The sequence below is a fragment of the Taudactylus pleione genome, unplaced genomic scaffold, assembly GCF_031769625.1.
Source record: "Taudactylus pleione unplaced genomic scaffold, aTauple2 ptg000122l, whole genome shotgun sequence".
NCBI lineage: Eukaryota > Metazoa > Chordata > Amphibia > Anura > Myobatrachidae > Taudactylus > Taudactylus pleione.
In genome coordinates, this window is record NW_028284524.1 from 3,360,829 (window position 1) to 3,386,407 (window position 25,579).

General features: G+C 43.8%; 1 protein-coding gene across 1 annotated transcript in view; it reads left to right on the forward strand.

Annotated features, from left to right (window-relative positions):
• The first annotated feature begins 534 nt into the window (after window positions 1–534).
• Window positions 535–25,579, forward strand: part of MAP3K19 (mitogen-activated protein kinase kinase kinase 19) — a 66,305-nt gene continuing 41,260 nt past the window's right edge. Inside the window, exons 1-8 of the mRNA XM_088472271.1 lie at window positions 535–680; window positions 9,608–9,787; window positions 10,688–10,879; window positions 11,748–11,902; window positions 13,033–13,148; window positions 13,279–13,394; window positions 24,680–24,740; window positions 25,501–25,570. Coding sequence (XP_088328397.1) covers window positions 9,611–9,787; window positions 10,688–10,879; window positions 11,748–11,902; window positions 13,033–13,148; window positions 13,279–13,394; window positions 24,680–24,740; window positions 25,501–25,570 — 887 coding nt within the window. The 5' untranslated portion in view covers window positions 535–680; window positions 9,608–9,610. The remainder of the gene's footprint in view (window positions 681–9,607; window positions 9,788–10,687; window positions 10,880–11,747; window positions 11,903–13,032; window positions 13,149–13,278; window positions 13,395–24,679; window positions 24,741–25,500; window positions 25,571–25,579) is intronic.

The window sequence follows — 25,579 nt, forward strand, 5'->3', positions numbered from 1 at the left end:
TTTTTTTTTTTTTACATAATTTTTCATTTTAATGGTTCTCATCTTAGTAACAATGCCATTTACCAGCTGTTGTTGAACTACTGGTCCCAGCATGCACTGCAAGTCTGTAATAAGTAATAGCAAGAAGTATTTTCATATTTATTATTCAAACTGTGGTGCCTCTTTGAATCAGAAGTATACAATCTGTGACTCCAGCTTTGTGGAACTACAAGTCCCAGTAAGCCATAGAGAATCATAGCTTTGTTTAGAACAGCTCACTGGGACGTGTAATTTCACAACAGCTGGAGAGACATTGGTTACCTACTGTAAGGTTGCTTTAAATGAATTCATTGTTTTGAGTAACTGACCATTAAAAGCAGCATTTACGATCCATGAATTGAGGTGAATCCATCGTTTGCCCCTCCCCTCCCTTGGGGACAGTCCCTAGCACTCAGCTGACTGCTGGTTGTCTTAGCAGCAATATGTAAACTAAACGATTCTTTTAACTGGCCAGAGCTGCCTATAGGAGACTTTCATCAGACTGAAGAAAGTTGTTTCCATTGGGACTGCAAGGCCAGAAATACAGACTGAGAACAGACACAGGACGGCTGACATGGTTGCTGAACCTCTGAGCTACTGCATGTACCTGTCGCTTAGCAAACAGGTGTAATCTCTGGCTGACATTACCTAACTCCAGACAGGTAATTGGTGTCACTTTACCCTCCGCTTAAACCTGTCTCATGTGTTGCATCTGTTGTGTCTTGTAAGGTGCTGGACAAAGTTTGTGTAGCCACGGGTTGATAGTCAATTAAGATTTGTATGTATTAATAATGAATATTAACGGGAGGGGTATCAGTCTTTGGTTATGGGCAAGTAAAAGTGAGTGAGATATATTAAAGCAGTATCACAGATTTACATGCTGTTAGAGGGAAGAGAGCTGAGGTAGAAATCATTGAACCAGAGGTACATAAAGTAAAGCGCTGCAAAATATGTTTGCGCTATATAAATAACTGGTAATAAATAAAATATAGCATGCATGTAGCTACTGTAAATGCCTCATTTAGCCTCCCATACAATGTGTATGCACTCAAGAACATGATCCTCCACAAAGTTAGTAGGCATTCCCTTTAAAATCGGGACAGGCCTGTGCTCAGGAAATAGCCAGCTGCTTAGAAGATCTTATTTTTTCCGTATAAATTTGTTAAGCTTAAACATACACTCTGGGTAAGTTTAGGATCATGGTTTAGTATAATATAGCCTCCAAGGGGTTCGGGTCAGATCTAGGTTTTGGCCCTGATTCAGAGCCGGACGCTCTGTCCAGAGCGCTCGCTCTGAATCAGGGCCCACCTCCATAATTATGTAGCGTCCTCCTGGACGCTCGTATAGCTGTGGGTCACCACCCACAGCCAGCCTATACGAGCGTGCAGGTTGATGGCCGCGATGGTCTTGACCATCGCCACTGCGAGCCGGAGCCTGCGGTTGAGTTTCTCAACCGCAAGGCCCGGAGTGATTTTGGCTCTATCAGAGCCAAAATCACTCCCACTGACATCACTAGTGATGTCAGTGGGCCGGCTTCTGACGGTAGGCGTTCCCTTGGGAACGCCCCCGTCTGGGAGGCATGCACCCGGCACGCCCACCAAAGGGGGCGTGCTGTCAATCAACATCGACAGCACGCCCCCTTTGATCAGACACAACGAGCGAAGGAAAGTCCTTCGCTCGTCGCGTCTGGCGCATGCGCACGACGGAGCTCCCTCCGTCGTGCGCATGCGCAGTGCACACCATCGACCCATTTGTGAGCGGACAGCCGCTTGCGAGTGGGTCTGAATGAGGCCCTTAGTTTCCTAATCAAAAGTGCAACCCAAACAACTTTATTTATAAACTGTAAACACGCACTCGCTGATCTAATTACATGCAGCTGACCGCCACATGTAAAAGAATTGGTGCAGAACACAAGGGCCATTGTCTCCTGAGGAAGCCACCGATACTGCTAAAGGTGGAGAAATGCATAGAGACGTCTGGGTGAAAGTACTGACCGGTCAACACTGACATTTTTATTTATTTATTATCAGTTATTTATATAGCGCACACATATTCCGTAGTGCTTTACAGAGAATATTTGGCCATTCACATCAGTCCCTGCCCCAGTGGAGCTTACAATCTATGTTCCCTATCACATGCGCACACACATACACACTAGGGATAATTATTTTTGCTGGGAGCCAATTAACCTACCAGTATATTTTTGGAGTGTGGGAGGAAACTGGAGTACCCGAAGGAAACCCACGCAAGCACAGGGAGAATATACAAACTCTGCACAGTTAGGGCCCATTCCCTGTGGCTGTACATAACGTAAGATGCTAATTTGGAGCAGCTGTGGCGGTGAGGTATAAACCTTTAATTGACTGTGCCACTGCCGATCAGCCTTACACAGCAAGAGCAGCACTTTGTGTGAGAGGCCGCACAAAAAGAGCAGGCAGATTGTTTCAATACATTGTTTGTGCTGGGACATAAACACCTACAGTTAAGGGGCCTATTCATTAGCAGATAAATTTTAACGATGAAGGGTCTCGCCCTGATTCAGAGCCGGACACTCTGACAGAGCGCTCGCTCTGAATCAGGGCGTCTTTTTTTTTTTTAATGGAGCGGCCTCCAGGCTGATGGTCGCGATGGTCAAGACCATCGTGACCATCAGGCTTGCAACGAGACCCTTGTGGTAGGGTCTCGTGGCCGCAAGCCCCAGAGAGCTTTCAGCTCAAACAGAGCTGAAAGCTCTCCCACTGGCATCACTTGTGATTTCAGTGGGGCTGCCCCCAGACGGTAGGCGTTCTCATGAGAACGCCTCCGTCTGGGCAGCCACCCCCTGGCCCACCCACCAAAGGGGGCGTGCTGTCACTCAACATCGACAGTACGTCCCCTTTGGTGCGAGACCTGGAGCGACGGATTGCCCGTCACTATCCGGGTCTCGCACATGCGCACGACGGAGCCGGCTCCGTTGTGCGCATGCGCTCTGGGCCACCATCGACCGGGTTGCGAGCGCTCAGCGCTTGCGACCGGGTCTGAATCAGGCCCTAAGTTCGATGGTCTGCATATTGTCGGTTTGTTTTTTTGCCAAGGCCCTGGATGCCTAAATGGACAAAAGAGGACATGATCCACACATAGGAGGAGGTGAGTATGGATTTTTTTATTACATGTACCTATGGATTCCTACTGGACAAGGGGACATGATGGCTTCAAGGATACATATGTGAGTATGTGAGATTGTGAGTGTGCATGTGTGTTTTTTTAAACTTTTACTATCATGATGTGTGTTCTGTGGAACTACAGATACCAGCGGGCCCCATAATGCCCCACATGCTGTTTCTTGGGGTTCTCCGAGTACCAGCATGCGGGGCAGACCTGCTGGGACCTGTTGTTCCACAGCAAAAGACAATATTCTGACTACTATCAATCGCACAACACTACTTAATCAACCCGGCACCTACCGGGATAGCCCCGGGCTAACAGCCTAGGCCTGGGATGCCCTGGAGAGGGGGACCCCTTTATGAGGGTGGTCCCCAGGGAGCCCCGGTCAGGGGTAATGCTTTGGCTGGGTGACCGGTGAAAGGGTTCCCCTGGTTGTGGCATTACCCCCCGCCCCACCCCACTAGAAAATGTTCGGTGCTGGTTATGGAATTTACAGGGGAACCATACGCATGTTTTTCTCCTGTATTTCCAGAACCAGGACCGGCTCAGAGACCAGTGCTGATTGAGCTAAATACAGGAGACCACCTACGTCTTTTATACCTTGTATTTTGGCAACCAGGGCTGGTTCTGAATAGCCTGCTGCTGGTTGTGCTTAATACAGGAGACTCCTACGTCGTTTGTCCCCTGTATTTAGCACAACCAGTACTGAATCTCCAAAGCACGGGGCTGGTTATTCTTTTTTGGGGGAAGGCCACAACGTTTTTTTTTCTATTTTACACAGGTTTTCATTTTTAAAACACAAATGGATGTCACTGATCCCGTCCGTGCTTCTGTGTTTATTTTTTTCACACACAGAAGCATGTATCACCGATCTCCCTGATCCTTGCATGCATCTGTTTAGGTTGAGATGTGAAACTCGAATGGAAAAAGGTGTTCTATTTGGGTTCTTTTTTGTGTCTTTTGCAGGCGATTTTCACTATATTTCGGACATTAAAACAAATACGAATCCTTAGTAAATTTCAAGGTCCTATTGATGTCTAGGGCAAAAGGCTGCCGAGTTGTACCAATGCTGTATGTGTCCGAAAACATGTTACCGTCCGGTATTGTCGTTAGAGTTTTAGACATCGAATGGAGCAAAGTCGGCAGAGTTTGGCCTTTAGTAAATTCCGAATATGCATTAATGACCGAATTTGCCTCATTCGATGTCATTCGCCCTTAGTAAATTTACCCCATAGTCTCCATTTACTTCAATACACTTCTCCCATCAATGCTCCAAACTCTTTATTCCGTTACAGCAGTCATAACATCGCCATCAGACGCAAAAGTCTTCCCATGAATGTGTTCCTTGAGCTTGAGTGTGAATTTTAGTAGGCGCCATCTTCTTCATTTGCAGATATTTAATGACGGCTCGAATTTCAATTTTCTCCATTTTTCACAATGCTCCATTTTTCAACTTTTTGCAATGTTGTTCCATTTATTTTTTTAATATCTGCAGAAATGAAAGAAGAATTGTGCTGTCATTCTCCACAGTGTTCTACTAAGACCTCTAGTACATACTGTGATATCTTTAGGTAAGTAGATCGGTAGATTGGTGTCAGTGGTGCAGTGACTAGGTGCAGAATTAGAATCCACACCTGGCCTTCCAGTAAAATAAATGAGATGGTGCTTTACTTCCAGAAGGGAAAAACAGGTACAACACAAAGGAACAGAAAATAATAAACAACCTAGCCCCTGTTTAGGGCGTCTAACTCACTTCTTGAGCCCTCTCTATCGTGGTGTAGCTAGTCTGCCAACAAAGTCTCTGCCTGCTTCTTGCAGGTCAATCACAGGCTCCAGCCTGGCTTGGGCTTGGCTGCCAGAGCTACACAAATACAGTCTGGGTGGCCTTCCCTGTATCCTACAGATTTAGGCCCTGGCTTCCTTAGCCTGCAGCTTCACTGCTTTCTTGTCACACAGTCTGAGAGTTTGTGGTCCCCCCTTGCCTCCTGCAGGTACAGACCCAGGCCTCCTGGCCCCCAATGGCTCGCTCAGCTTCACTGGGCTCTCTGGCTGCCACAGTCTCACATCGACTGTCTCCCACAGCAGCCTGACTGGTCTGCCTCCTCATCAGCCCACACCTGAGCTCTCCACAATGCAGCAATTACACATCTTCCCAGAATCCTATTCTCTGTGTGGGCGGATCTCACCTGCCCCACACAGAATCTGCTGCTCACCAGTGCCACCTCTGGTGATACTGCCACAATAAATACAGAAAATCAATATGGTGCGACATCTACTACTGCGTCAGGACACAGACTTTTGGATCCTCCCTCGTACAGAGGACTAGCCGTTCATATATTAGGATAGCAGTGCAGCAGTGACATGCGGTCAGGTGAAACTGAGCCTTTCCTGTCATACTTAGGTATACTCCAGATTTTTTACTATAAAAATTATTAGAATAATACAAAGAAGATATTTATATTTTATTAAAATTTATTAAAATTTTTATATAGTCAAAGCTCTGGAGTAAAAACTGTATGACAGGTGAGGCAGTGCCTCACCTGCCTACCTTTTCCGCACATCCCTGATCAAAACACACCAAATTTGCAGCACTATATACTGCTGCACTTTTGTATAATGCCCACATTAACCCTCGGCTTCTTATATGTATGTGTTCTGCGGGCATGCCTATAGGGTGTAAATATGAAATCTTTAGGCGCTGGTTGGCCGATTAAGATATTATCCGATTTTGAAAAACTAAACAGCAATCATCTTCTCGAGTGGTCCCACAAATAATTTTTTTGACCCTAGCAATCGATGCAGATTTTTTTTTTTTTCAACCCACCCTACTGTATATACTTACTTTGGGCCCCACTTATACCGCCGGCGGCATATTTTGTTTAGTATTACAGTGATACTAATGACTCCCCTGTCCGGTGGTGTCCTCTGCTGTGTTGCCGACAGCCAAAAGCTGCTGGCAATGGGTTGATGTGCACACTTGGTGGTTGTCTGTCCATGCACATTGTGCTTCAACCCAGATTCAGCAATAGGGATGGCCATCGAAGTGGTCACCATTGATGGTGCCATCAATGCTTTGTATTTATTGCATGAAATCATCGACTGGACTGAAAGGCGTGGGGATAACCAATAAGTCAATCAGAACGAGGTGTTGGGAGCAGAGCTGAGCTAGATACCTCTGCACTGGAAAGAAATAGAAAAAAAACATTGCCGCGTGTTGGCAGCTAACCATCGATGGTTGATGGCCATCCCTACTCAGCAAAGCTTGGAAGCTGGAAATGCCTTTGCTTGGTACCCAATGCCGGCAATCAGGGAATGTACCGCTAACGCCAGGTGTGAAGTTGTGAACTTGTTTGTATCATACTTGCCTACTCACCCGTTACATCTGCGAGAATCCCGAATTTTGGGGAAATTCCCGGACTACCGGGAGAACAGGTCACCCTCCCGCATTCCCAGTTCCTAGTGAAATGGACAGGACGGGGACAAGATGATGCGATTCCCACTCGTGTCCATGGGTGTAACTACCATAGGTGAAAGGGGTGCGGGTGCTATGGGGCCCAGAGCTGAGGGGGGCCATCTTCCTTGTCAAAGTTACATATGTTGTATACATTTTTCTCTATTGGGTGGTGCATAGGGGCCCTTACAAACTGTTGCTATGGGGCCTTCAACTACCTAGTTATGACACTGCTTGTGTCATTGTGCAATTTGCGGCATTGCCCTAGAGGGAGCAGAGCCATAATGATGCCATACGCCCCCACCCTCCTACAGTGCTCACCTGCACCTCCCTTCTGGGAACTCTCCACAGTTGAGAGAAGAAAAGTAGGTTAAGTATGGCTTGTATCAGCCTATACTAATGTGCGTTGTTTGTTGTATTCCCTGTGGGCCTGATTCAAAGCCGGACGCAATTTGCGGACGGTCGTTCAGGAAAAGGGGGTGGCTATTCAAATGAACCGTTCGCTCTTTGCGGTCTGTTCACGACTCTATGTCTGAACAAGCGAACAAAACTTACGGTCGTTTTTTGGATAACTACGCCCCCTGGCTGCTCGCATCCTACGTCATGTCCGCTATTTATTAGATTAATCGAGTACATCGACCAGCGTATGAACTGCTCGCTATTCTTGTGGTTGGTTTTTGCTACCACAATCTTGTGAGCAGTTCTGATTATAAAATAACCCAGTGACGTGGTCAATGACGCTGCTGTATTAATTATGCACACCCATAAAACGCCCGTTTTGACCTTTAAGCACACCTGCGTTCGGCTCTCCACTCCCCGTTTTCAAGCACCTTCCCCTGTTACCACCCACATACGCCTCCTCCTGTCACTCATATTAGCAGGCATTCGCTATTTAGCGAACAAACGATTTTCGGCCGCACTGACTGGTTCGCGCATGCGTATTACGATCCGTACGCATGCGCAGTTGGGCAAACATCGCTCGGAGCGAACGAGCGGCCGCTTACGAGCGGCTCTGAATCAGGCCCTGTGTACGGTGATTCAGAAACCTGGTGTGATAATAATACCAAGGTAAACATATACAGTCAGGTCCATAAATATTGGGACATTGACAGAATTTTCAGATTTTTGCCTCTATTCACCACCACAATGGTTTTGAAATGAAACAAACAAGATGTGCTTTAAATGCAGACTATCAGATTTAATTTGAGGGTAATTGCATCCAAATTGGGTGAACGGTGTAGGATTTACAACAGTTTCAATATGTGCCTCCCACTTTTTAAGGGACCAAAAGTAATGGGACTATCAACTCAAAAGCTATTTCATGGACAGGTGTGAGCTATTCCCTCGTTATTTCATTATCAATTAAGCAGGTAAAAGGTCTGGAGTTGATTCTAGGTGTGACATTTGCATTTGGAATCAGTTGCTATCAACTCTCAATATGAGATCCAAAGAGCTGTCACTATCAGTGAAGCAAGCCATCATTAGGCTGAAAAATCAAAACAAACCCATCAGAGAGATAGCAAAAACATTAGGTGTGGCCAAATCAACTGTTTGGAACATTCTTAAAAAGAAAGAATGCACCGGAGAGCTCAGCAACACCAAAAGACCCGGAAGATGACGGAAAACAACTGTGGTGGATGACAAAAGAATTATTTCCCTGGTGAAGAAAAACCCCTTCACAACAGTTGGCCAAATCAAGAACACTCTCCAGGAGGTAGATGTATATGTGTCAAAGTCAACAATCAAGAGAAGACTTCACAAGAGTGAATATAGAGGGTTCACCACAAGATGCAAACCATTGGTGAGCCACAAAAACAGGAAGACCAGATTAGAGTTTGCCAAACAACATCTAAAAAAGCCATTACAGTTCTGGAACAACATCCTATGGACAGATGAGACAAAGATCAACTTGTACCAGAGTGATGGGAAGAGAAGAGAAGGAAAGGAACTGCTCATGATCCAAAACACACCACCTCATCAGTGAAGCATGGTGGTGGTAGTGTCATGGCGTGGGCATGTATGGCTGCCAATGGAACTGGTTCCCTTGTATTTATTGATGATGTGACTGCTGACAAAAGCAGCAGAATGAATTGTGAAGTGTTTCAGGCAATATTATATGCTCATATTCAGTCAAATACTTCAGAACTCATTGGACGGTGCTTCACAGTGCAGATGGACAATGACCCGAAGCATACTGCATAAGCAACCAAGGAGTTTTTTAAGGCTAAAAAGTGGAATGTTATGCAATGGCCAAGTCAATCCCCTGACCTGAATCCGATTGAGCATGCATTTCACTTGATGAAGACAAAACTGAAGGGAAAATGCCCCAAGAATAAGCAGGAACTGAAGACATTTGCAGTAGAGGCCTGGCAGAGCATCACCAGGGATGAAACCCAGCGTCTGGTGATGTCTATGCGTTCCAGACTTCAGGCTGTAATTGCCTGCAAAGGATTTGCAACAAAGAATTAAAAAGTGAAAGTTAGATTTAGGATTGTTTAGTTTGTCCCATTACTTTTGGCCCCTTAAAAAGTGGGAGGCACATATAGAAACCGTTGTAATTCCTACACCGTTCACCTGATTTGGATGTAATTACCCTCAAATTAAATCTGAAAGTCTGCAGTTAAATCACATCTTGTTTGTTTAATTTCAAAGCCATTGTGGTGGTGAATAGAGGCCAAAATATGAAAATTCTGTCAATGTCCCAATATTTATGGACCTGACTGTATACTGTATTTAGATGGAAATATTTAGCAACCCTCCAAGAATATGTTGTTGTGCAATATACCATGAAACATATCTTTGTGAAGCCTCTGTTCCTGCACGGAAATAGTTTAATTTTCTTTGTGCTTTTTAAATGGCCTAATATAACTATATGTAAATGATTGATATAACACAAGTAGGTAGGGTGTGTTCATCCAGTACAAGCTTGTAGACATACAGCTACAGAAGGGCAGAATGTGTTTAATTCAGCAGTTGAAACTGAATATTTCCTAGGTCATGGAGAAGACCACAAAGGATGGGGAATCGCTTTTGCTGTTTTTGGAGGCTGTTGCCAGAGGAAACTTGGAAGAAATCAATGGGCGCCTAAATACTGACCCCAGGCTTATAAACACTCAGCATCCAGAGTCTGGGGACACAGCTCTTATAGTGGCTGCTGGGAAAAGTAACTTGGAGGTAAAACATGATTAAAAAATAAAACCTGTACAGTAAAACGCCAGTTATCCGAAACTCAAATATCCTAGCACGATCTATGGGTACCAAAATAATAATTAGCCCATAATAAAAAAAAATTATGTTGCATCCTGTAGTACACAGGTTCTCAAACTTGATCCTCAGGACCCCAAACAGTGCATATTTTCCAGGTCTCCTGTCAGTGAGTAATGAATACACCTGTGCACCTACCAGGTAACCTGGAAAACATGCCCTCTGTGGGGTCCTGAGGAACCAAGTTTGAGAACCACTGCTGTAGTAGTTTAATGAAGCAATTAGTATTGGACTTTTTTTGTCCCTGATTTGCAGAACAGTCCCAGTTATTACAAATATTTCCTGGGCATATTATCACTGTATAGTAATTGAGTTGTTCTTTACACTTGATGCACTTCTTAGTATCTATTGCATGTTAATGTTTATTCATTTTTTTTTATACTGTATAACGCCAACATATTTTGTAATGCTTTACAGAGAACTTTCCCAGGCTCCTGATTCTCTATCCCAATAGAGATTATAATCTAATTATCCTAACAGAGACTTGAAATCACTGAAACCAGGGCCAATTATGTCAGAAGCCAACTAACCCACCAGTGTGTGTTTCAGAAAACCCACCTGAACATGGAAAAACTATATACTAAATATGGATAGCTCCTGGGGTCACAAAGAAATCGCTATACCCAAAATGTAAAAAAATTATGATAGTGTCCAGTGTGTATAGTGTGTCTGAATAGAGCCCACCATTCTTAGTGCAATGATATTAATACCTTGTAACAAAGTATCTCTGGAAATGTTTTGCAAGCATATGTAGTGTGCAATATTTATATATTTGGATAATGTCACCATTCTTGCAATCACTTCCCTCAGGTCATCATGCTTCTTCTGGAACATGGCGCAGATGTCACCTTGCACAATTCTAGCAATCTGACCGCTGTACATTTCGCTAATGATGTTATACGAACACAGCTGCTAACCGCTGTTACCAGAACCAAATTTCCACAGCTAGGCCTGGCACAGGCAGCTTGGCAAGGAGACCTGGAGAACATTCAGCAGCTGCTGGTCAGTGGACAGGGCTGATTCTACAAAGCATCCAAAGAGACCTACAACAGAGGTTATGTCAGATTCCGGGATTATGGAACCATTGGGATTTCAGCAAGTTCACCACCAAATTTAAAGTAGCAATCAGTTGTCATGCAAAACAAGGGAATCGGTATGAAATACCGCCGGCCGCATGGCCGGCAGTTCGATTCCCAGAAGCGTCATGCCGACAGTGGAACAGATCCCGGCAGCGGCAGCCCGACGGCGCTGGAAATTCTGATCGTCCCCTGGTAAGTATAAATTAACCTAACATACCCCCCTAACCCTCCCTTAAGGGTGCCTAACCCTAACCTCCCCCCCAAGTGCCTAACCCTAATCCCCCCCCCCAGGGGTGCCTAACCCTATCCCTCCCTCCCCCTAGCCTAACCCTAACCTCCCGGGGGTGTGCCTAACCCTAAGTCCCCCCCGGGAGCCCTAAACATAACCCTCCCCACCCCCCGCGCGGCTGTCCGCACGCTGCGCCCGGCATCCCTTCGAACGGGATGCGGGGCGCTGGTCTCCCGGCGTCGGTGAAATGAGCGGCGTCTATATCTAGACGCCGGTCATTTCACTCTCGCCGGGATATGACAGTTGGGAAGCCGGCTGTCGGTATAATGTTAGCCAGCTTCCCGATTGCATTCCCAAAACCAGAAAACCAGTCTTAGAACTGATTGCCGATTTAAACTTAGTGGTGAATATGCTGAAATCCTACTGGTTCCAAAATCTCGGATCCTATTACATAACACCCATAAAGTTAGTGTATTGGGCACAGACATTTTGTGGGATGGATGAATATTTAGGAGAATAAAGTTCAACCATTGATTTGTTTTATTTATTTTTTTAATTGAAGTCTGCAGAACATTGCCATTATGTAAACTCTAGGAATGAACAAGGCCTAACACCGGTGATGTTGGTGGTACAGGATGTAGACCTTTTTGTTGGCTTGGCCATGAAGACGGAGTACAGACCTCTGGCTGTGCTAGGGGAACTACTGAAACATTACGCGTGAGTTTCTGAACTATAAATAAACCATATAGGAAAATATTATGTTGTCTTTGTAGAATGCATAAAAGCCCCGAGGGACATAGTAGGAATTCAGTCTTGTGCTGTAATATTATATCTACATTTCAACACGTTACAACAAGAAAATTAAACTGTCATACTGTATTAGATCTTTGGCAACCACAACCCTACTGGTTTTTTCTCCCACCTTGGACTGTAAGCCACCGAGGGGCCTATGTATCAAAGCTGGGAGAGAGAGAAAATTGTAACAAATAAATCGCCAACCAATCAGCTCCTAACTATTAATTTTTAAACACAGCCTGCAAAATGTAAATTGGAAGCTGATTGGTTAGTACTTTACCTCTCACAATTTTCTCTCTCTCCCAGCTTTGATACATAGGCCCCCAAGTATGTTGCAGTTCAGATTTATAGCAAGGGTGTAGGAAAAGTTTCAGGCTCCTCTTATATAACATAGTATGGATGTGAAGCAAAAAAAAAACATAAGGCAAATTGGGGTGGTAAATAGGTCTACAATAAACCAAGAGTATTTCTTTTAGAAAGAACTTTGCTTCCAACACTTCAAAAAGTGAACTTGAGAATGAACGTGGTCATGAAGATATTATGTTTTTGAGCAAGAGATGAGACTGCTTCAATTAATCCAGTGTGATGGACATGGGTGTAGTAGGTATTAGGTTTAGGCGGCGGGGAAGGGGGCGTTAGGTTTAGGCACTTAGAGGGGGGATTAGGATTAGGCACTTGGGGGGGAGGTTAGGGTTAGGGGGTAAAATTAGGTTAGAACATACTTACCTTTTGACGATCAGGATTTTCACCCTTGCCGGGCTGCCACTGTCGGGATTTGATGCGTCCAGCGGTAATACCTACTGCACCCCTGTAACTAGCTGACCACATCATGCTTGTATTTGGAACATTTTGCTAGTTCAGTTTAATCTTCAAGCACAGTTCAAGCTATATAATAGTAATCAGAAAGTGGGTGTGGCAGATACAGTGAAAGCTATAATTTATTCCTGGCTGGACAAAACCCATATGAAATACAATGAACAATATAATATGTTGAAAATAGATCATAGCTTACAACGGGTTCTCTGTAGTGTAACCTTCATTTTAAATTACAGAGACACTCAGCTCCTGGATCCAAATGGAAATTCTCTAGTAAACTACATATCAGAGACGAAAAGTCCCCTGAGAGAGCAGCTGACAGCCGTTTTGGAGAAGTCCCCACCTCCAACAGGTAAAGGGCTGCATTGTAGTGGACAGACATAAGGCACACAATGAGTGTTTGACTGTTATACAGCAAAACTTCCTATACTTATAAACTATTCATCATGACAGGTCTGTATAGTGTACATTTGCTCTCACAGAAACACAAGATGAAGCCTTCTGTGACTTTTGTCCTGACACAATGCCTCCATTATCCGACACACCTCTCCCTAGCCTGAACAGTCCGAACATTCACAGCAGAGTCCCCGGGAAGGAGGTAAGAAGTTCTTATGCAGAGCTAATCTCGGGCTTACTGTACTTTTTGTAACATTCAACATGATATATTCCCCTTAAGTTAAATAACACTTGCCCATTTCCCACCTTTACTGTTCTAGTTATAGGTGCTGATAGGTAGAGCTATGCTGGAATAGTGAAGAGGTAGGTGGTATAAGAACACCAGGAACGGAAACTGCCAGTGCGAAAATCTATCCATGCTGGCAGTCTGAATGGCAAAGTACTGGTGGCTCAAACTGTGGAAATAATAGCAATTTCTTACAGTATCTGTCTGGGTGGTGGCACCTAAAATGACCTATTAGCACCTGTGAAGGAGGCAAAGGGGCAGGTTCTGTTAGAACATGCTGTCCAATTAGCAAGCCTGCTATCATCGTATTGTATCACTCATTATCCGACCAATTTATAACATTTTGCACACAGGATCATACATGTCAATACTGTAGTTGGACAGCGCTGAACTAGGTTGTAGAGAATATTAAACTGAAGGTGAATAAATAGTGGAGATAGCCTTCGTGCAGAATTTGACTGCTATATTACATACAGTAGCAGATATCACAGTTATTTACATGGATGGTTTCTCCTAAGTTTATCATATATGAGGAAATGAAAGCAAATGGTCTTATAACGTAATGATAATATTGTACAGTACACTCACTGGATAATTCCAGGTTATGTTAAAATGGAGATTTTGTTACACAAATTATATTGTTTTGCTAAGTGCTGGTAACTGCCCCATTAGCTTAAATTTCTGTTTATTGCAGCATGTTCAGTAAATGAGTTGGGTGCATGAATATTACCTGGCTAAGGAGTCTCAGCTGATTCCTTTGTACAAAATGATAAACACAGGATTCTGTGAAAGCCTCTTTCACCTGCTCAGGTATAATGTGAATGAGGTTTCAAAAGAGGTTTGTTCTTTTGAAACATATCAGATCCATTTTGATAAATACCTGAATGACGTTTGTTACTTTCTAGTGACTTTTGAAAGAGTTGCTGCCAGTGCACTATTATTTGTTCCCTTTTCCCCATCCTACACTATCCCACACCCCATTGTGTCATGTCACTTCCCTGTATGTCCTACACCCACTAGGTGCCATTAATTACATACTGCTGTAAATTAAATTTAAATTAAAATAAATATTGTAAAGCTATACATTGTATTATGTTTTAGCGTTTAATTATCTGTAAACTAACAGAACCCACTTATTTCATAAGGGGAGGTAATACCAATAGTGCATAGTAAGTAATACATCTTAACCACAGCACAACAGGTAAAGCATAGGTATTCGATACATTAAGGAAATGTTAAAAGGTGAGTGCTATATAATGAAGTTTTTATTGCACTACTATGGTTGTCGTGTTGGAAAGAAGTGGGGTACAGGATGCCGGCAGTCAGAATCTCGACACGGCATCCCGACCAGTTTACAATGCTGACGCCTACAGGTAAGTACTCCTGACCTACCCCGCCTATTGCCTAAACTCAGGGCTGCCATCAGAAATCATGGAGCTAGATACTGACAAAATAGGCAGGGCGCCCTGGGGGATGGTGCAGAGGTGGGCGGAGCTGTGTATAATGTGGGTGGAGTTACACTGGGGGGTGGGACATCAATTGGTGACTAAACCAGTTTAAAAATTCTCAAAGTTTGGGGTAGGGAAGGAAGGATGGACATGGGGACACACGGCTGGGAAGCCTGGACTGGGAGGGCACAGAAAAGGCTGAACTGGGGGTGCACAGGGCAGGGAAGGCTGGACCTTAATTGGGGCAGGGAAACATGGCTGGATTAGAGGGGGCAGGGCAGGGCAGGTTAGGTGTACTAGGGGGGAAGCACAGGGCAGAGAAGGCCGGACTGGGAAGGGGGGACAGGGCAGAAAAGACTGGCTGGATTAGAGGGCACAGGGCAGGGAAGGCTGGCTTGATTAGGGGGAGCACAGGGAAGGGAAGGCTGGCTTGATATGGGGGAGCACAGGGCAGGAAAGGCTGCTGGACTGGGGGTGGGCACAGAGCAGAGAAGGCTGTCTGGACAAGGGGAGCACAGGGCAGGCGAAGGCTGGCTGGAGTAGGAGGTTAGGGTAGGGAAGGCCAGCTGCACTAGGTGGAGGGGCATATGGCAGGGCATAGTCCTACCTTGTTTCGGCAGCCTGGGAGAAACAGTGCAGCGCTGCCGGCGGTATTTCAAATATGGCATTGGCCGCGAGCCAATCACAGCTCGTGTACCAGCAGCCAATCAGGGGCGGCCATCGCGGCCACTCCTTATTGGCTGCCAGTCCGCGAGCTGTAATGGCTCGCGGATGGTGCAATGTTTCAAATACCATTGGCGGTGTGTTTTTTCCCAGGCTGCTGAAGCCCACTTATTCAGTCATAACTTCTGATCTTCTGCCCTGCTGTCACCGGGCAGACCCCCCCTGATAGCGGCCCTGCCTAAACTTACCCTCCCCCTAATACTTAACCCTTTACCCTAACCCTCCCCCTAACCCCAGTACTTACCTTCGGGATCCAGCATCGGCATTCTGATCGCCAGAATCCCTGTGGTCAGGATTCTGACTGTATCCTGTTACAAAGAAGTTTACTCACATCCTAGACTGAGCACATAACCTCACAATTTGTAATGTCATTTTCATATAATGTAAACCGTGTATGCCAATATAATAATTGTGTTTAGTAAATTGAAGTGTTTAATTTTTTTATTTTCAGGGTGACTGTTGGTGGTCTCTTTATTTCTATCATTAGCCTTCTGTATTAGTAATATTACATATTTTGAAAAAATTACCTGTAGATATGCTGGGTACTATTGTTTAATAGTTAGCATGTCTACATGGATGATATGTCGACTTGATGAACTGTTGAAAAATGGTCCCTGCTGGTCTAGCAGCCGGTGGCAGCAGCGTCTTATTCCAGGTCATGTGAGGATTAGTTATGGCGCCAATGTCTCAGCAGCGGCATTCCAGTGAGTATTTTCACCACCATCACTAATCCCTTCAGTGGCAAATGCAGGCTTGCTAGAGGGGGGTTTCCAAATGCTTGATTTTAGAGTGAGTGTGGCCAGTCCATGAAGAGGACATAATTAGTAATTATCCAGCTTTAATATGCATCATATAAAGTGTATTGTGTATCATAATTCCAGCATATACAGGACCAGAGATCACAGTAAATGTGGCAGTAGGGCCACCCTGCCTGAGCTGAATGTTTTTATTTTAGATGTGAGCACCATTCCAGGGCATGGGAGCAAGTTTGGAAGTCTGGGGGTGCAACAGAAGAACCTAGCACTGCCCTGGACATATATGTAAATATTGGACTCTATAGCAGTGCATCCCTAACGGTGCATGTTTTCCAAATCCCCTAATTGGTGCACAGGTGTATTTATTACTGGCTGATACATGATAAAAGATCCACAGGTGGTGCTATTTATTTCATTTATGATACTGAGAAGAACATGCAGCGCTAGTAAAATTCCAATATATTATATTTCTATTGCGGTCATGGTGGTGGGCTGAGGAGCGGGGTTTCCAGGCAGACGGAAACCCCCCTGCTTTTGCCTATGCCCTTCCCTTAACCCTAGCCCACGGCCAGTGCCAGATTAATGTCCACATGGGCCTGGAGCTGAAATTTATGAAGGGCCTAATGCGTGTCGCTGCAGGGGGTGTGACAGTCGCTGCAGTGGTGTAACTAGTGATGTGGGGAAATGACCTGTGTGGTGTGGGTGTGGTCTGCACAGGGGGTGTTGCCTGTGTCATGTGTGTGGCTACAGTGGCGCAATTACAAGAAAAAGTTGCTTTCTGTGTGAAATGGTATGAACTCTGGGCCTGATTCAGAGCCGCTTGTAAGCGGCCGCTCGTTCGCTATGAGCGATGTTCCCACAACTGCGCATGCGTATGGGTCGTAATGCGCATACCAGTCATTGCGGTCGGAAATCGTGCGCTCGCAAAACAGCGAGGAGCTGCTAATTTGATTGACAGAATGAACCGTTTGTGCGGGTGGTACCAGGGGAAGGTGCTTGAAAACGGGGGAGTGGAGATCCGAACGCAGGCGTGCCTAACGGTGAAAAGGGCGTTTAATGGGAGTGCGTAATTAGTAAAGGAGCGTCATCGACCACATCACTTGGTTGTCTTTTAGCCTGAACTGCTCGCAGTGATAGCGGTAGGATAAACCTACCACAAGCACTGCGAGCAGTTCAGATGCCTTTCGATGTACCCGATTAATCTAAGAAATACCGGAGATGACGTGTGATGTGAATGGCAAAGGGGCGTCTTTACGAAATAGCGAGCGCATTTTCCGTTCGCTCGCTCAGACATAGAGGCGTCAACAAACCGCAAAGAGCGAGCGCTCAATTTAAATAGCCGGCCCCTTTTTTGGAACGACCATCCGCAAATAGCGTCCGGCTCTGAATCAGGGCCTCTATTCTCTGTCTTTCATTAAGTGTTAAGGTGCGTAAACACAGGTCGATTTTTTGGATGGCTGAACTAAAACGATTTAGTTATCGTTCAGTCGTCCAAAAAAATCGACCAGTTTCAGCCCCAAAACGATGAACAGCAACTACCAATGCGAGCTCCCGTTTGTAGTTGGTAGTTGCCGTTCATCGCCCGAACCTCCTGTCCAAGCTGACGATATTGTCAGGTTGAACATATACAGGGATGAGGGAGGGAGCCCGGCACTGAACAAAATCGTTCTTGATTTCGTTTAGTGTTTGTGCTCAGTGTCGATAACGACACTGAGCACACCTCTGCTGGGGACACACAGGACGATTTCGTTCGGGGTGAAAATCATCCCGTGTGTACGCACCTTTAGAATTTTTGCATTTGAAAAAAAACAAAAAACAAATTGTTCACTGACCATTGTCATATTTCTAGAAGTAGTCATCCCACATCCTTAGTCACTACCGTAAATTAATACATGAAATGCCTTCTTTAGCTGTTCCTTTTAAAGAAAATAAACATCTGCAATGATAATACTGTACTATGGCAGTAAGGGCTACCTTACTGCTCTGCAGCTGTGCAAGCATGAGTTGGGTTGGGCTTTGCATTTTGTTAATTGAAAAAAAATAAAGTTTAAAATAAAAAAATATTTAAAATGTAAAAAAAAAAAACACAAAAAAATATATATTTTTTTATTTTTTATTTAAATGTAATCTGTTATTGCCATCCTGAGATAGTGCTAATAGAACAGGTATGGCGGGATGTACTAATGGGGAAAATGCGGTAAAACCCTGAAAATTCAGTTTTTTGGGGTTTTACCGCATTCCCTATATGTACAAAGCTCGATGGGTAATGCCATCTTTAGGTAGCATTACCCAATAGAAGCCTGTGGGCTTCTTATCGGTATGTTCGCCCTTGGGAAGGATCCAGTCGGATGCACACACATACAGCACGACCATGCAGTACAGCTGGGACTCGGAGGAGCAGCATGTGATGGAGAACTGCACAGCACAGTGCAAACTGGACAGACAGCAGAAGGGATGGGATGGTGAGCATAATAGAGGGGGTTAATCTTAGGGGTCCTTCATAAACCAACTTTCTGGGGCCCCTATACACCTTAATCCGGTGGGATGTAGTTATAATCCTGACGTGCAGCATCCCAGCTGAAGATGTCCCGGGACACCGGAATGCCACTACCTGGCTACAAGACCGGCTCCGGAATACCGACAGGAGGTGATATCCCGACGCCGGAATCTCATCAGCCAGGAAGCTGAATGTGAGTATAGCGGGGCTGGTTAGCACTTAGCTGTGGGGGGGAGGGGAAAGGTTAGGTTTAAGCGTCACAGGGAGGGTTACGGTTTGGCACCACTGGGGGTAGGTTAGGGTTATGCACCACCGGGGGAAGAGTTAGCGGGGGAGAGGGGGAGGGTTAGGGTACTTACTGGTACCTGTTGGGATTTTGAAGATCGGGATGCCGATGTCGGTCTTCTGACCAGCGGCATCCCGTACGGTGGTATATCATAATGATTCCTGTGTATGTATATGTATATATATATATATATATATATATATATATATATATATATATATATATATATATACACATACACACAGTCAGGTCCATAAATATTGGGACATTGACAGAATTTTCATATTTTGGCCTCTATTCACCACAACAATGACTTTGAAATGAAACAGACAAGATGTGCTTTAACTGCAGACTTTCAGATTTAATTTGAGGGTAATTACATCCAAATCAGGTGAACGGTGTAGGAATTACAACGGTTTCTATATGTGCCTGCCACTTTTTAAGGGGTCAAAAGTAATGGGACAAACTAAACAATCCTAAATCTAACTTTCACTTTTTAATACTTTGTTGCAAATCCTTTGCAGGCAATTACAGCCTGAAGTCTGGAACGCATTGACATCACCAGACGCTGGGTTTCATCCCTGGTGATGCTCTGCCAGGCCTCTACTGCAAATGTCTTCAGTTCCTGCTTGTTCTTGGGGCATTTTCCCTTCAGTTTTGTCTTCATCAAGTGAAATGCATGCTCAGTCGGATTCAGGCCAGGGGATTGACTTGGCCATTGCATAACATTCCACTTTTTAGCCTTAAAAAACTCCTTGGTTGCTTATGCAGTATGCTTCGGGTCATTGTCCATCTGCACTGTGAAGCACCGTCCAATGAGTTCTGAAGTATTTGACTGAATATGAGCATATAATATTGCCCGAAACACTTCAGAATTTTCTGCTGCTTTTGTCAGCAGTCACATCATCAATAAATACAAGGGATCCAGTTCCATTGGCAGCCATACATGCCCACGTCATGACACTACCACCACCATGCTTCACTGATGAGGTGGTATGTTTTGGATAATGAGCAGTTCCTTTCCTTCTCTTCTCTTCCCATCACTCTGGTACAAGTTGATCTTTGTCTCATCTGTCCATAGGATGTTGTTCCAGAACTGTAATGGTTTTTTAGATGTTGTTTGGCAAACTCTAATCTGGTCTTCCTGTTTTTGTGGCTCACCAATGGTTTGCATCTTGTGGTGAACCCTCTATATTCACTCTTGTGAAGTCTTCTCTTGATTGTTGACTTTGACACATATACATCTACCTCCTGGAGAGTGTTCTTGATTTGGCCAACTGTTGTGAAGGGGTTTTTCTTCACCAGGGAAATAATTCTTTTGTCATCCACCACAGTTGTTTTCTGTGGTCTTCCGGGTCTTTTGGTGTTGCTGAGCTCTTCGGTGCGTTCTTTCTTTTTAAGAATGTTCCAAACAGTTGATTTGGCCACACCTAATGTTTTTGCTATCTCTCTGATGGGTTTGTTTTGATTTTTCAGCCTAATGATGGCTTGCTTCACTGATAGTGACAGCTCTTTGGATCTCATATTGAGAGTTGATAGCAACTGATTCCAAATGCAAATGTCACACCTATAATCAACTCCAGAACTTTTACCTTGTTAATTGATAATGAAATAACGAGGGAATAGCTCACACCTGTCCACGAAATAGCTTTTGAGTTGATAGTCCCATTACTTTTGGTCCCTTAAAAAGTGGGAGGCACATATTGAAACTGTTGTAATTCCTACACCGTTCACCCGATTTGGATGTAATTACCCTCAAATTAAATCTGAAAGTCTGCAGTTAAAGCACATCTTGTTTGTTTCATTTCAAAACCATTGTGGTGGTGAATAGAGGCCAAAATCTGAAAATTCTGTCAATGTCCCAATATTTATGGACCTGACTGTATATATATATATATATATACACACATATTTACATACATACACATATATATTATATCCACACATACATATTTACATACATATATGTTAAAAACACATAATATATAGATAGACAGATATGAGATAGATAGATAGATAGATAGATAGATAGATAGATAGATAGATAGATAGATATAGATAGACACACACAGACATTACACCCATCTCTGGTTATGTATCCTTTCATGAGTTTTCTGACTACTAGTGTCTGCCTGCAGTGTTCCAGCTCATTTGCCAAGGAGGGGTAAGGGGTCAATGGACGTGGCTTTATAAGACACAGGAGCAGGCACAACTTGGGCATCCCGGAGTATGCAGCATAAGGAGGCGGGGCTTAACGAGATTCGTGGGCGGAGCTTAGTGCACCTCAGAATAGACTGCCAGCCAGCCTGGGGGTGGAGTTTCAGACTATCCAGGGGCGGAGCTACGAGCAGACCCGATGGTAATGCGGGACTTCAGGGGTGGAATGGGAGATGATGATTCTGACAGCAGAATGGACGGGGAGTCGGAACGCTGTGGTGGTGACAGGAAAAACTTTTCTTTTACCTGTCAGCCGCAGCCTGTACTGCAGTAGGTCCTCTGGGCCTATTTTCATGGGGTGGCCTGGAGCTGTAGCTCCACCCGCCCCATTGTTAATCCGGCCCTGCCCACGGCATCCTCAGACTGTCAACATTTCGCATGGCGACAGTTCAGATGTTGACATTGTCAACCTTCTGACAGATAATATACACTTCTGATGGCTACATCTTTTAACCGTGACAGCCATTTTCATGGACTATGGCAGACTTTGGGTAATGCGCTGGACTGGGTGACAATATATAATTGATGGAGTTTATGTAATGCACCAAAATAATTATAAAAATAAATTCTAGATAGAATCAAAAGGATATGTATCAAACCTTATACAGAGGAGAAGTGGAGACGTTTCCATTGCAACCAATCAGTGTCTAGCTATCCTTTATCCAGTAATTTCTATAAAATGATTGGTAAAAGCTGATTGTTTGCTATGGGCAACTTTTTTGTGTTTCACCAGACTTATTTGTCCTCAAAGCAGAGTCTTCTCATGGGCCCTTACCAGCATTAACTTGTCCAGAATATTAAATTTTGGAGGCAGATTTGTTTCATTGTCTGGGGGACTGCCTCCTAGTTCGTATATTTAGGTTAAACTTATTAGTTAAGAGACATACTGAAACCCATTTGATGAACTATGTGAGGCTGCAAGAATCTCCTGATCGCTATTAATGCTGCAGGAAAAAAGCTGATACTCCACACTGGATTCACTTAACACCGTCAGTATACCAACTTGCTAAGAAAAAATAGTTCCAAGTTATTCATATGGACTGGGTTGAAATCTTAATTTAAAAAAAGAAAACAGTCAGGCCCTTTTTGAGAGCTGGAAAAATACTTTCACATTCTTCCTCCTCTTCAGGCCCAGATTCAAAATAGGGATGACTATCGATAGTTATCATTGATGGTTTACTACCGATGGTTTTTGAGATACAGTGGTTCTTTGCCATCGATGGCAGGTTAGGACCCAATGGTCCCCCCTCCCCCTCATGGCACAGAGCTTAGCCCCGTCCCCGGCAGCACATTAAGCCCCATCCCAGATTCTGACTGGCCTGCTGGCCATCATGCCCCCCAGCAGCGGTGACCATCGAGGTGTGCAACCACTGATGAATCACCATAGATGGTTTTGTGCCATCAATGGTAAATCACTGATGGAACCATCGATGGTGACCATTAATGGACTGATCAAAGTCACAATTTACTTAGACATATCACATGGTTTGAACTCTGAATGCTAGGTAACGACCATCCAATTCACATTTAATGGCATAACTCCCAGACACAAAAGTGTCTGCCTCTGGCTGCCAGGGCCCCAAGAGGGCACCTACATAGTAGTAGAAGTAATGTTATTATTATTAATAATAATAAAATCTAATCACAATCCAAATCTTCAAGAATTTACCTGATCAATCCTTCAATTTCTTATCAACAAATTATTAATTTGTTGAGACCAAATATAAAAATGCCTCCAATTTCTATACATTTTAAAAGCTAAGCTATAGTTTGTCGGTTTCTGCAAATAGCTTTTTACATTAAGCTTGTTGCATATCATTTGTACCACTACACCATCTAAAAGCCATTAATAGCCAGATCATAACCCCCGTTATTTCAACAGGAACATTTGTATAGTGTGCAATTTGTGCACAAAACAAGAGGGTAAGTTACTATACAAAATATGCCCCAAAACACCATCATATAAAATAAACATACAAAATGGATTGCATTGAATTTAGGAACAAAGCACTATGCATAGTAAGTGAGAGACAAGAGAATTTAGGTCCAGGAGAAGTAAATTTAGAAGCATTGTACCTCTACGTTTTGGATACAGTGCTCTCTAGCCAGGCAGATGGGAGTCCATGATTGTAGCCACTTTGTTTTCCAGTGCTCAGAATTAAGCTGTCAGCAGCACACACTACACCACCTGCACCTTGGGTAAAAATCACTCAGCCATATCATGTTTAAACAGATGACTGGCACAAGGCTTTCAGCCACCTCTCAATACAATAACTAATTGCGTAACAAGATGGGACTATTTCAACAGGTTGTGAAATGGGAGTTCATGCTATTTAATTTCACAGGGTAAAGACAGATGTAGCTTCCTCTATTTCAATATACTTTCCAGAGACAACTTGCTGAGGCATCTAACAAATGATGTCGGGACCTTCTAGGAGCCATTAAAATTCTTAACATGACCACTGAACATGGTCATAGAGAATGTTATGTTTAAAAATATCTAATAACGATTAACATAAGCACCATGGAGCATTAGAGCAGATGCCTAGAACTTGATGTAGTTTGTAGAAATAGGGAAGTGGAACTGAGCATAAGGTCAGTATGTACAAATACAATAAATATATTATCAGGACGAGGGCTGAGATTAGAACCAAAATGCCAGGGGAGAGAATGTAAACTGAGGCTCCCAGGATTTAGCCTCACAGTAGTAAAATAAATACAATTACAAGCTAGAACAGTTTATGGCCTGTCCACATCTATATCTCCATATATATTAAAAAGAGAAAAATCAAACTGAAAGAAACGGTAATATGGTCCACTAAATAGTCAAAACATGGACTATAGGGGGGAATGTGGTCGGGATCCCAGTGGTCGGGATGCTGGTGGACAGAATCCCGCCAGTAGTCAGAATCCCGGCCGCTGGCATCCTGACAGTATTAGGCTTAGGGTATGGATTAGTGTTAGGCGCTAGGGGGACGGTTAGGCTGTGGGAAAGGTGAGTTAGGGGCATGGTTAGGGCTAGGGTACTGCATGCGTCGGGATGCAGTTGTCGGTATTCTGACCACCGGCATCCGGTACCCAACCCCTATTGGGAGGTGCTGTAATTGTCTAAATAGGCCAGATAGGGCCTTCAAAGTGTTCTTTTTTCTTATTTCGTTTTTTAATCCTTGTAATGCATAACCTAAATCTTCATGTACTTCGATCCCCAGTTCTAAGAATATATTTCCATTTATTGTTATGCAAATACAGAGCTGCTGTTCTGTTTTCTTTTCCAGCTAAGCAGTGACGGGTTTCACACTGGTTTTGTAAGCGAGCATCTTCTAGATTTTGACGCAGGTACAGTCAGTGTTATTAAATATTAGTGTTGGGTTTAGGGGAGTGCTGGAAGTGTCCCAAAGGTCTCCTTGCTTTTAAAGGCTGAGACATGCACCACAGAACAATTTGACATGCCTGTATAAGAGGTGTATTAACGTTGAGTTCTCCTGTCATTACTTTAGTGTTCATTAAGAAATGGGTGCAATATAAAAATAAAAACACACTCGACTGTACATTTTACATATTACAAGTCACCTCAGTGTGCCTGTGTGCGTAGGGAATTTACATGGCAATGGTTCTCGGAGGAGGTGACTTCTACTATCCACAGAATTTACAGGAGGGGACAGAGAATTTATAGTATTTACCAGTAATTGGCCACCGGAACTAATTTATACACTAACAGACCCCTAAAGTATGCTATATGAGTGTGCTTGAAACCATAGAAAGCAAAAAGAAACCACAAATAACACTAGTTAGCAATGTGATTATATATAATATATTATATATGATATATTCACACTCATATAGCATACTTTAGGGTCTGTGCTAGTGTATAAATTAGTGCAGGTGGCCAATTACTGTATATTATACACACACACTTATTGCTAAAAAAAATGGTAATCTCAGCCGTGAATCCAATACATATACATTTCCTCATATATTACAGGTATGAGTTGTGCACAGTTATATATGGAACTAGAGACTTTACCTGGACTGTATGTAATGCGTAATAATATGACTATATATTTATATCTAACAGAATGTTTGTATCTTGTTAAAGAGCTTACAACTGTTCCAGACATTGAAGAAACAAACACATCTATGCGCACAATAGAAACCACAGACCAAATGTAAGGAAA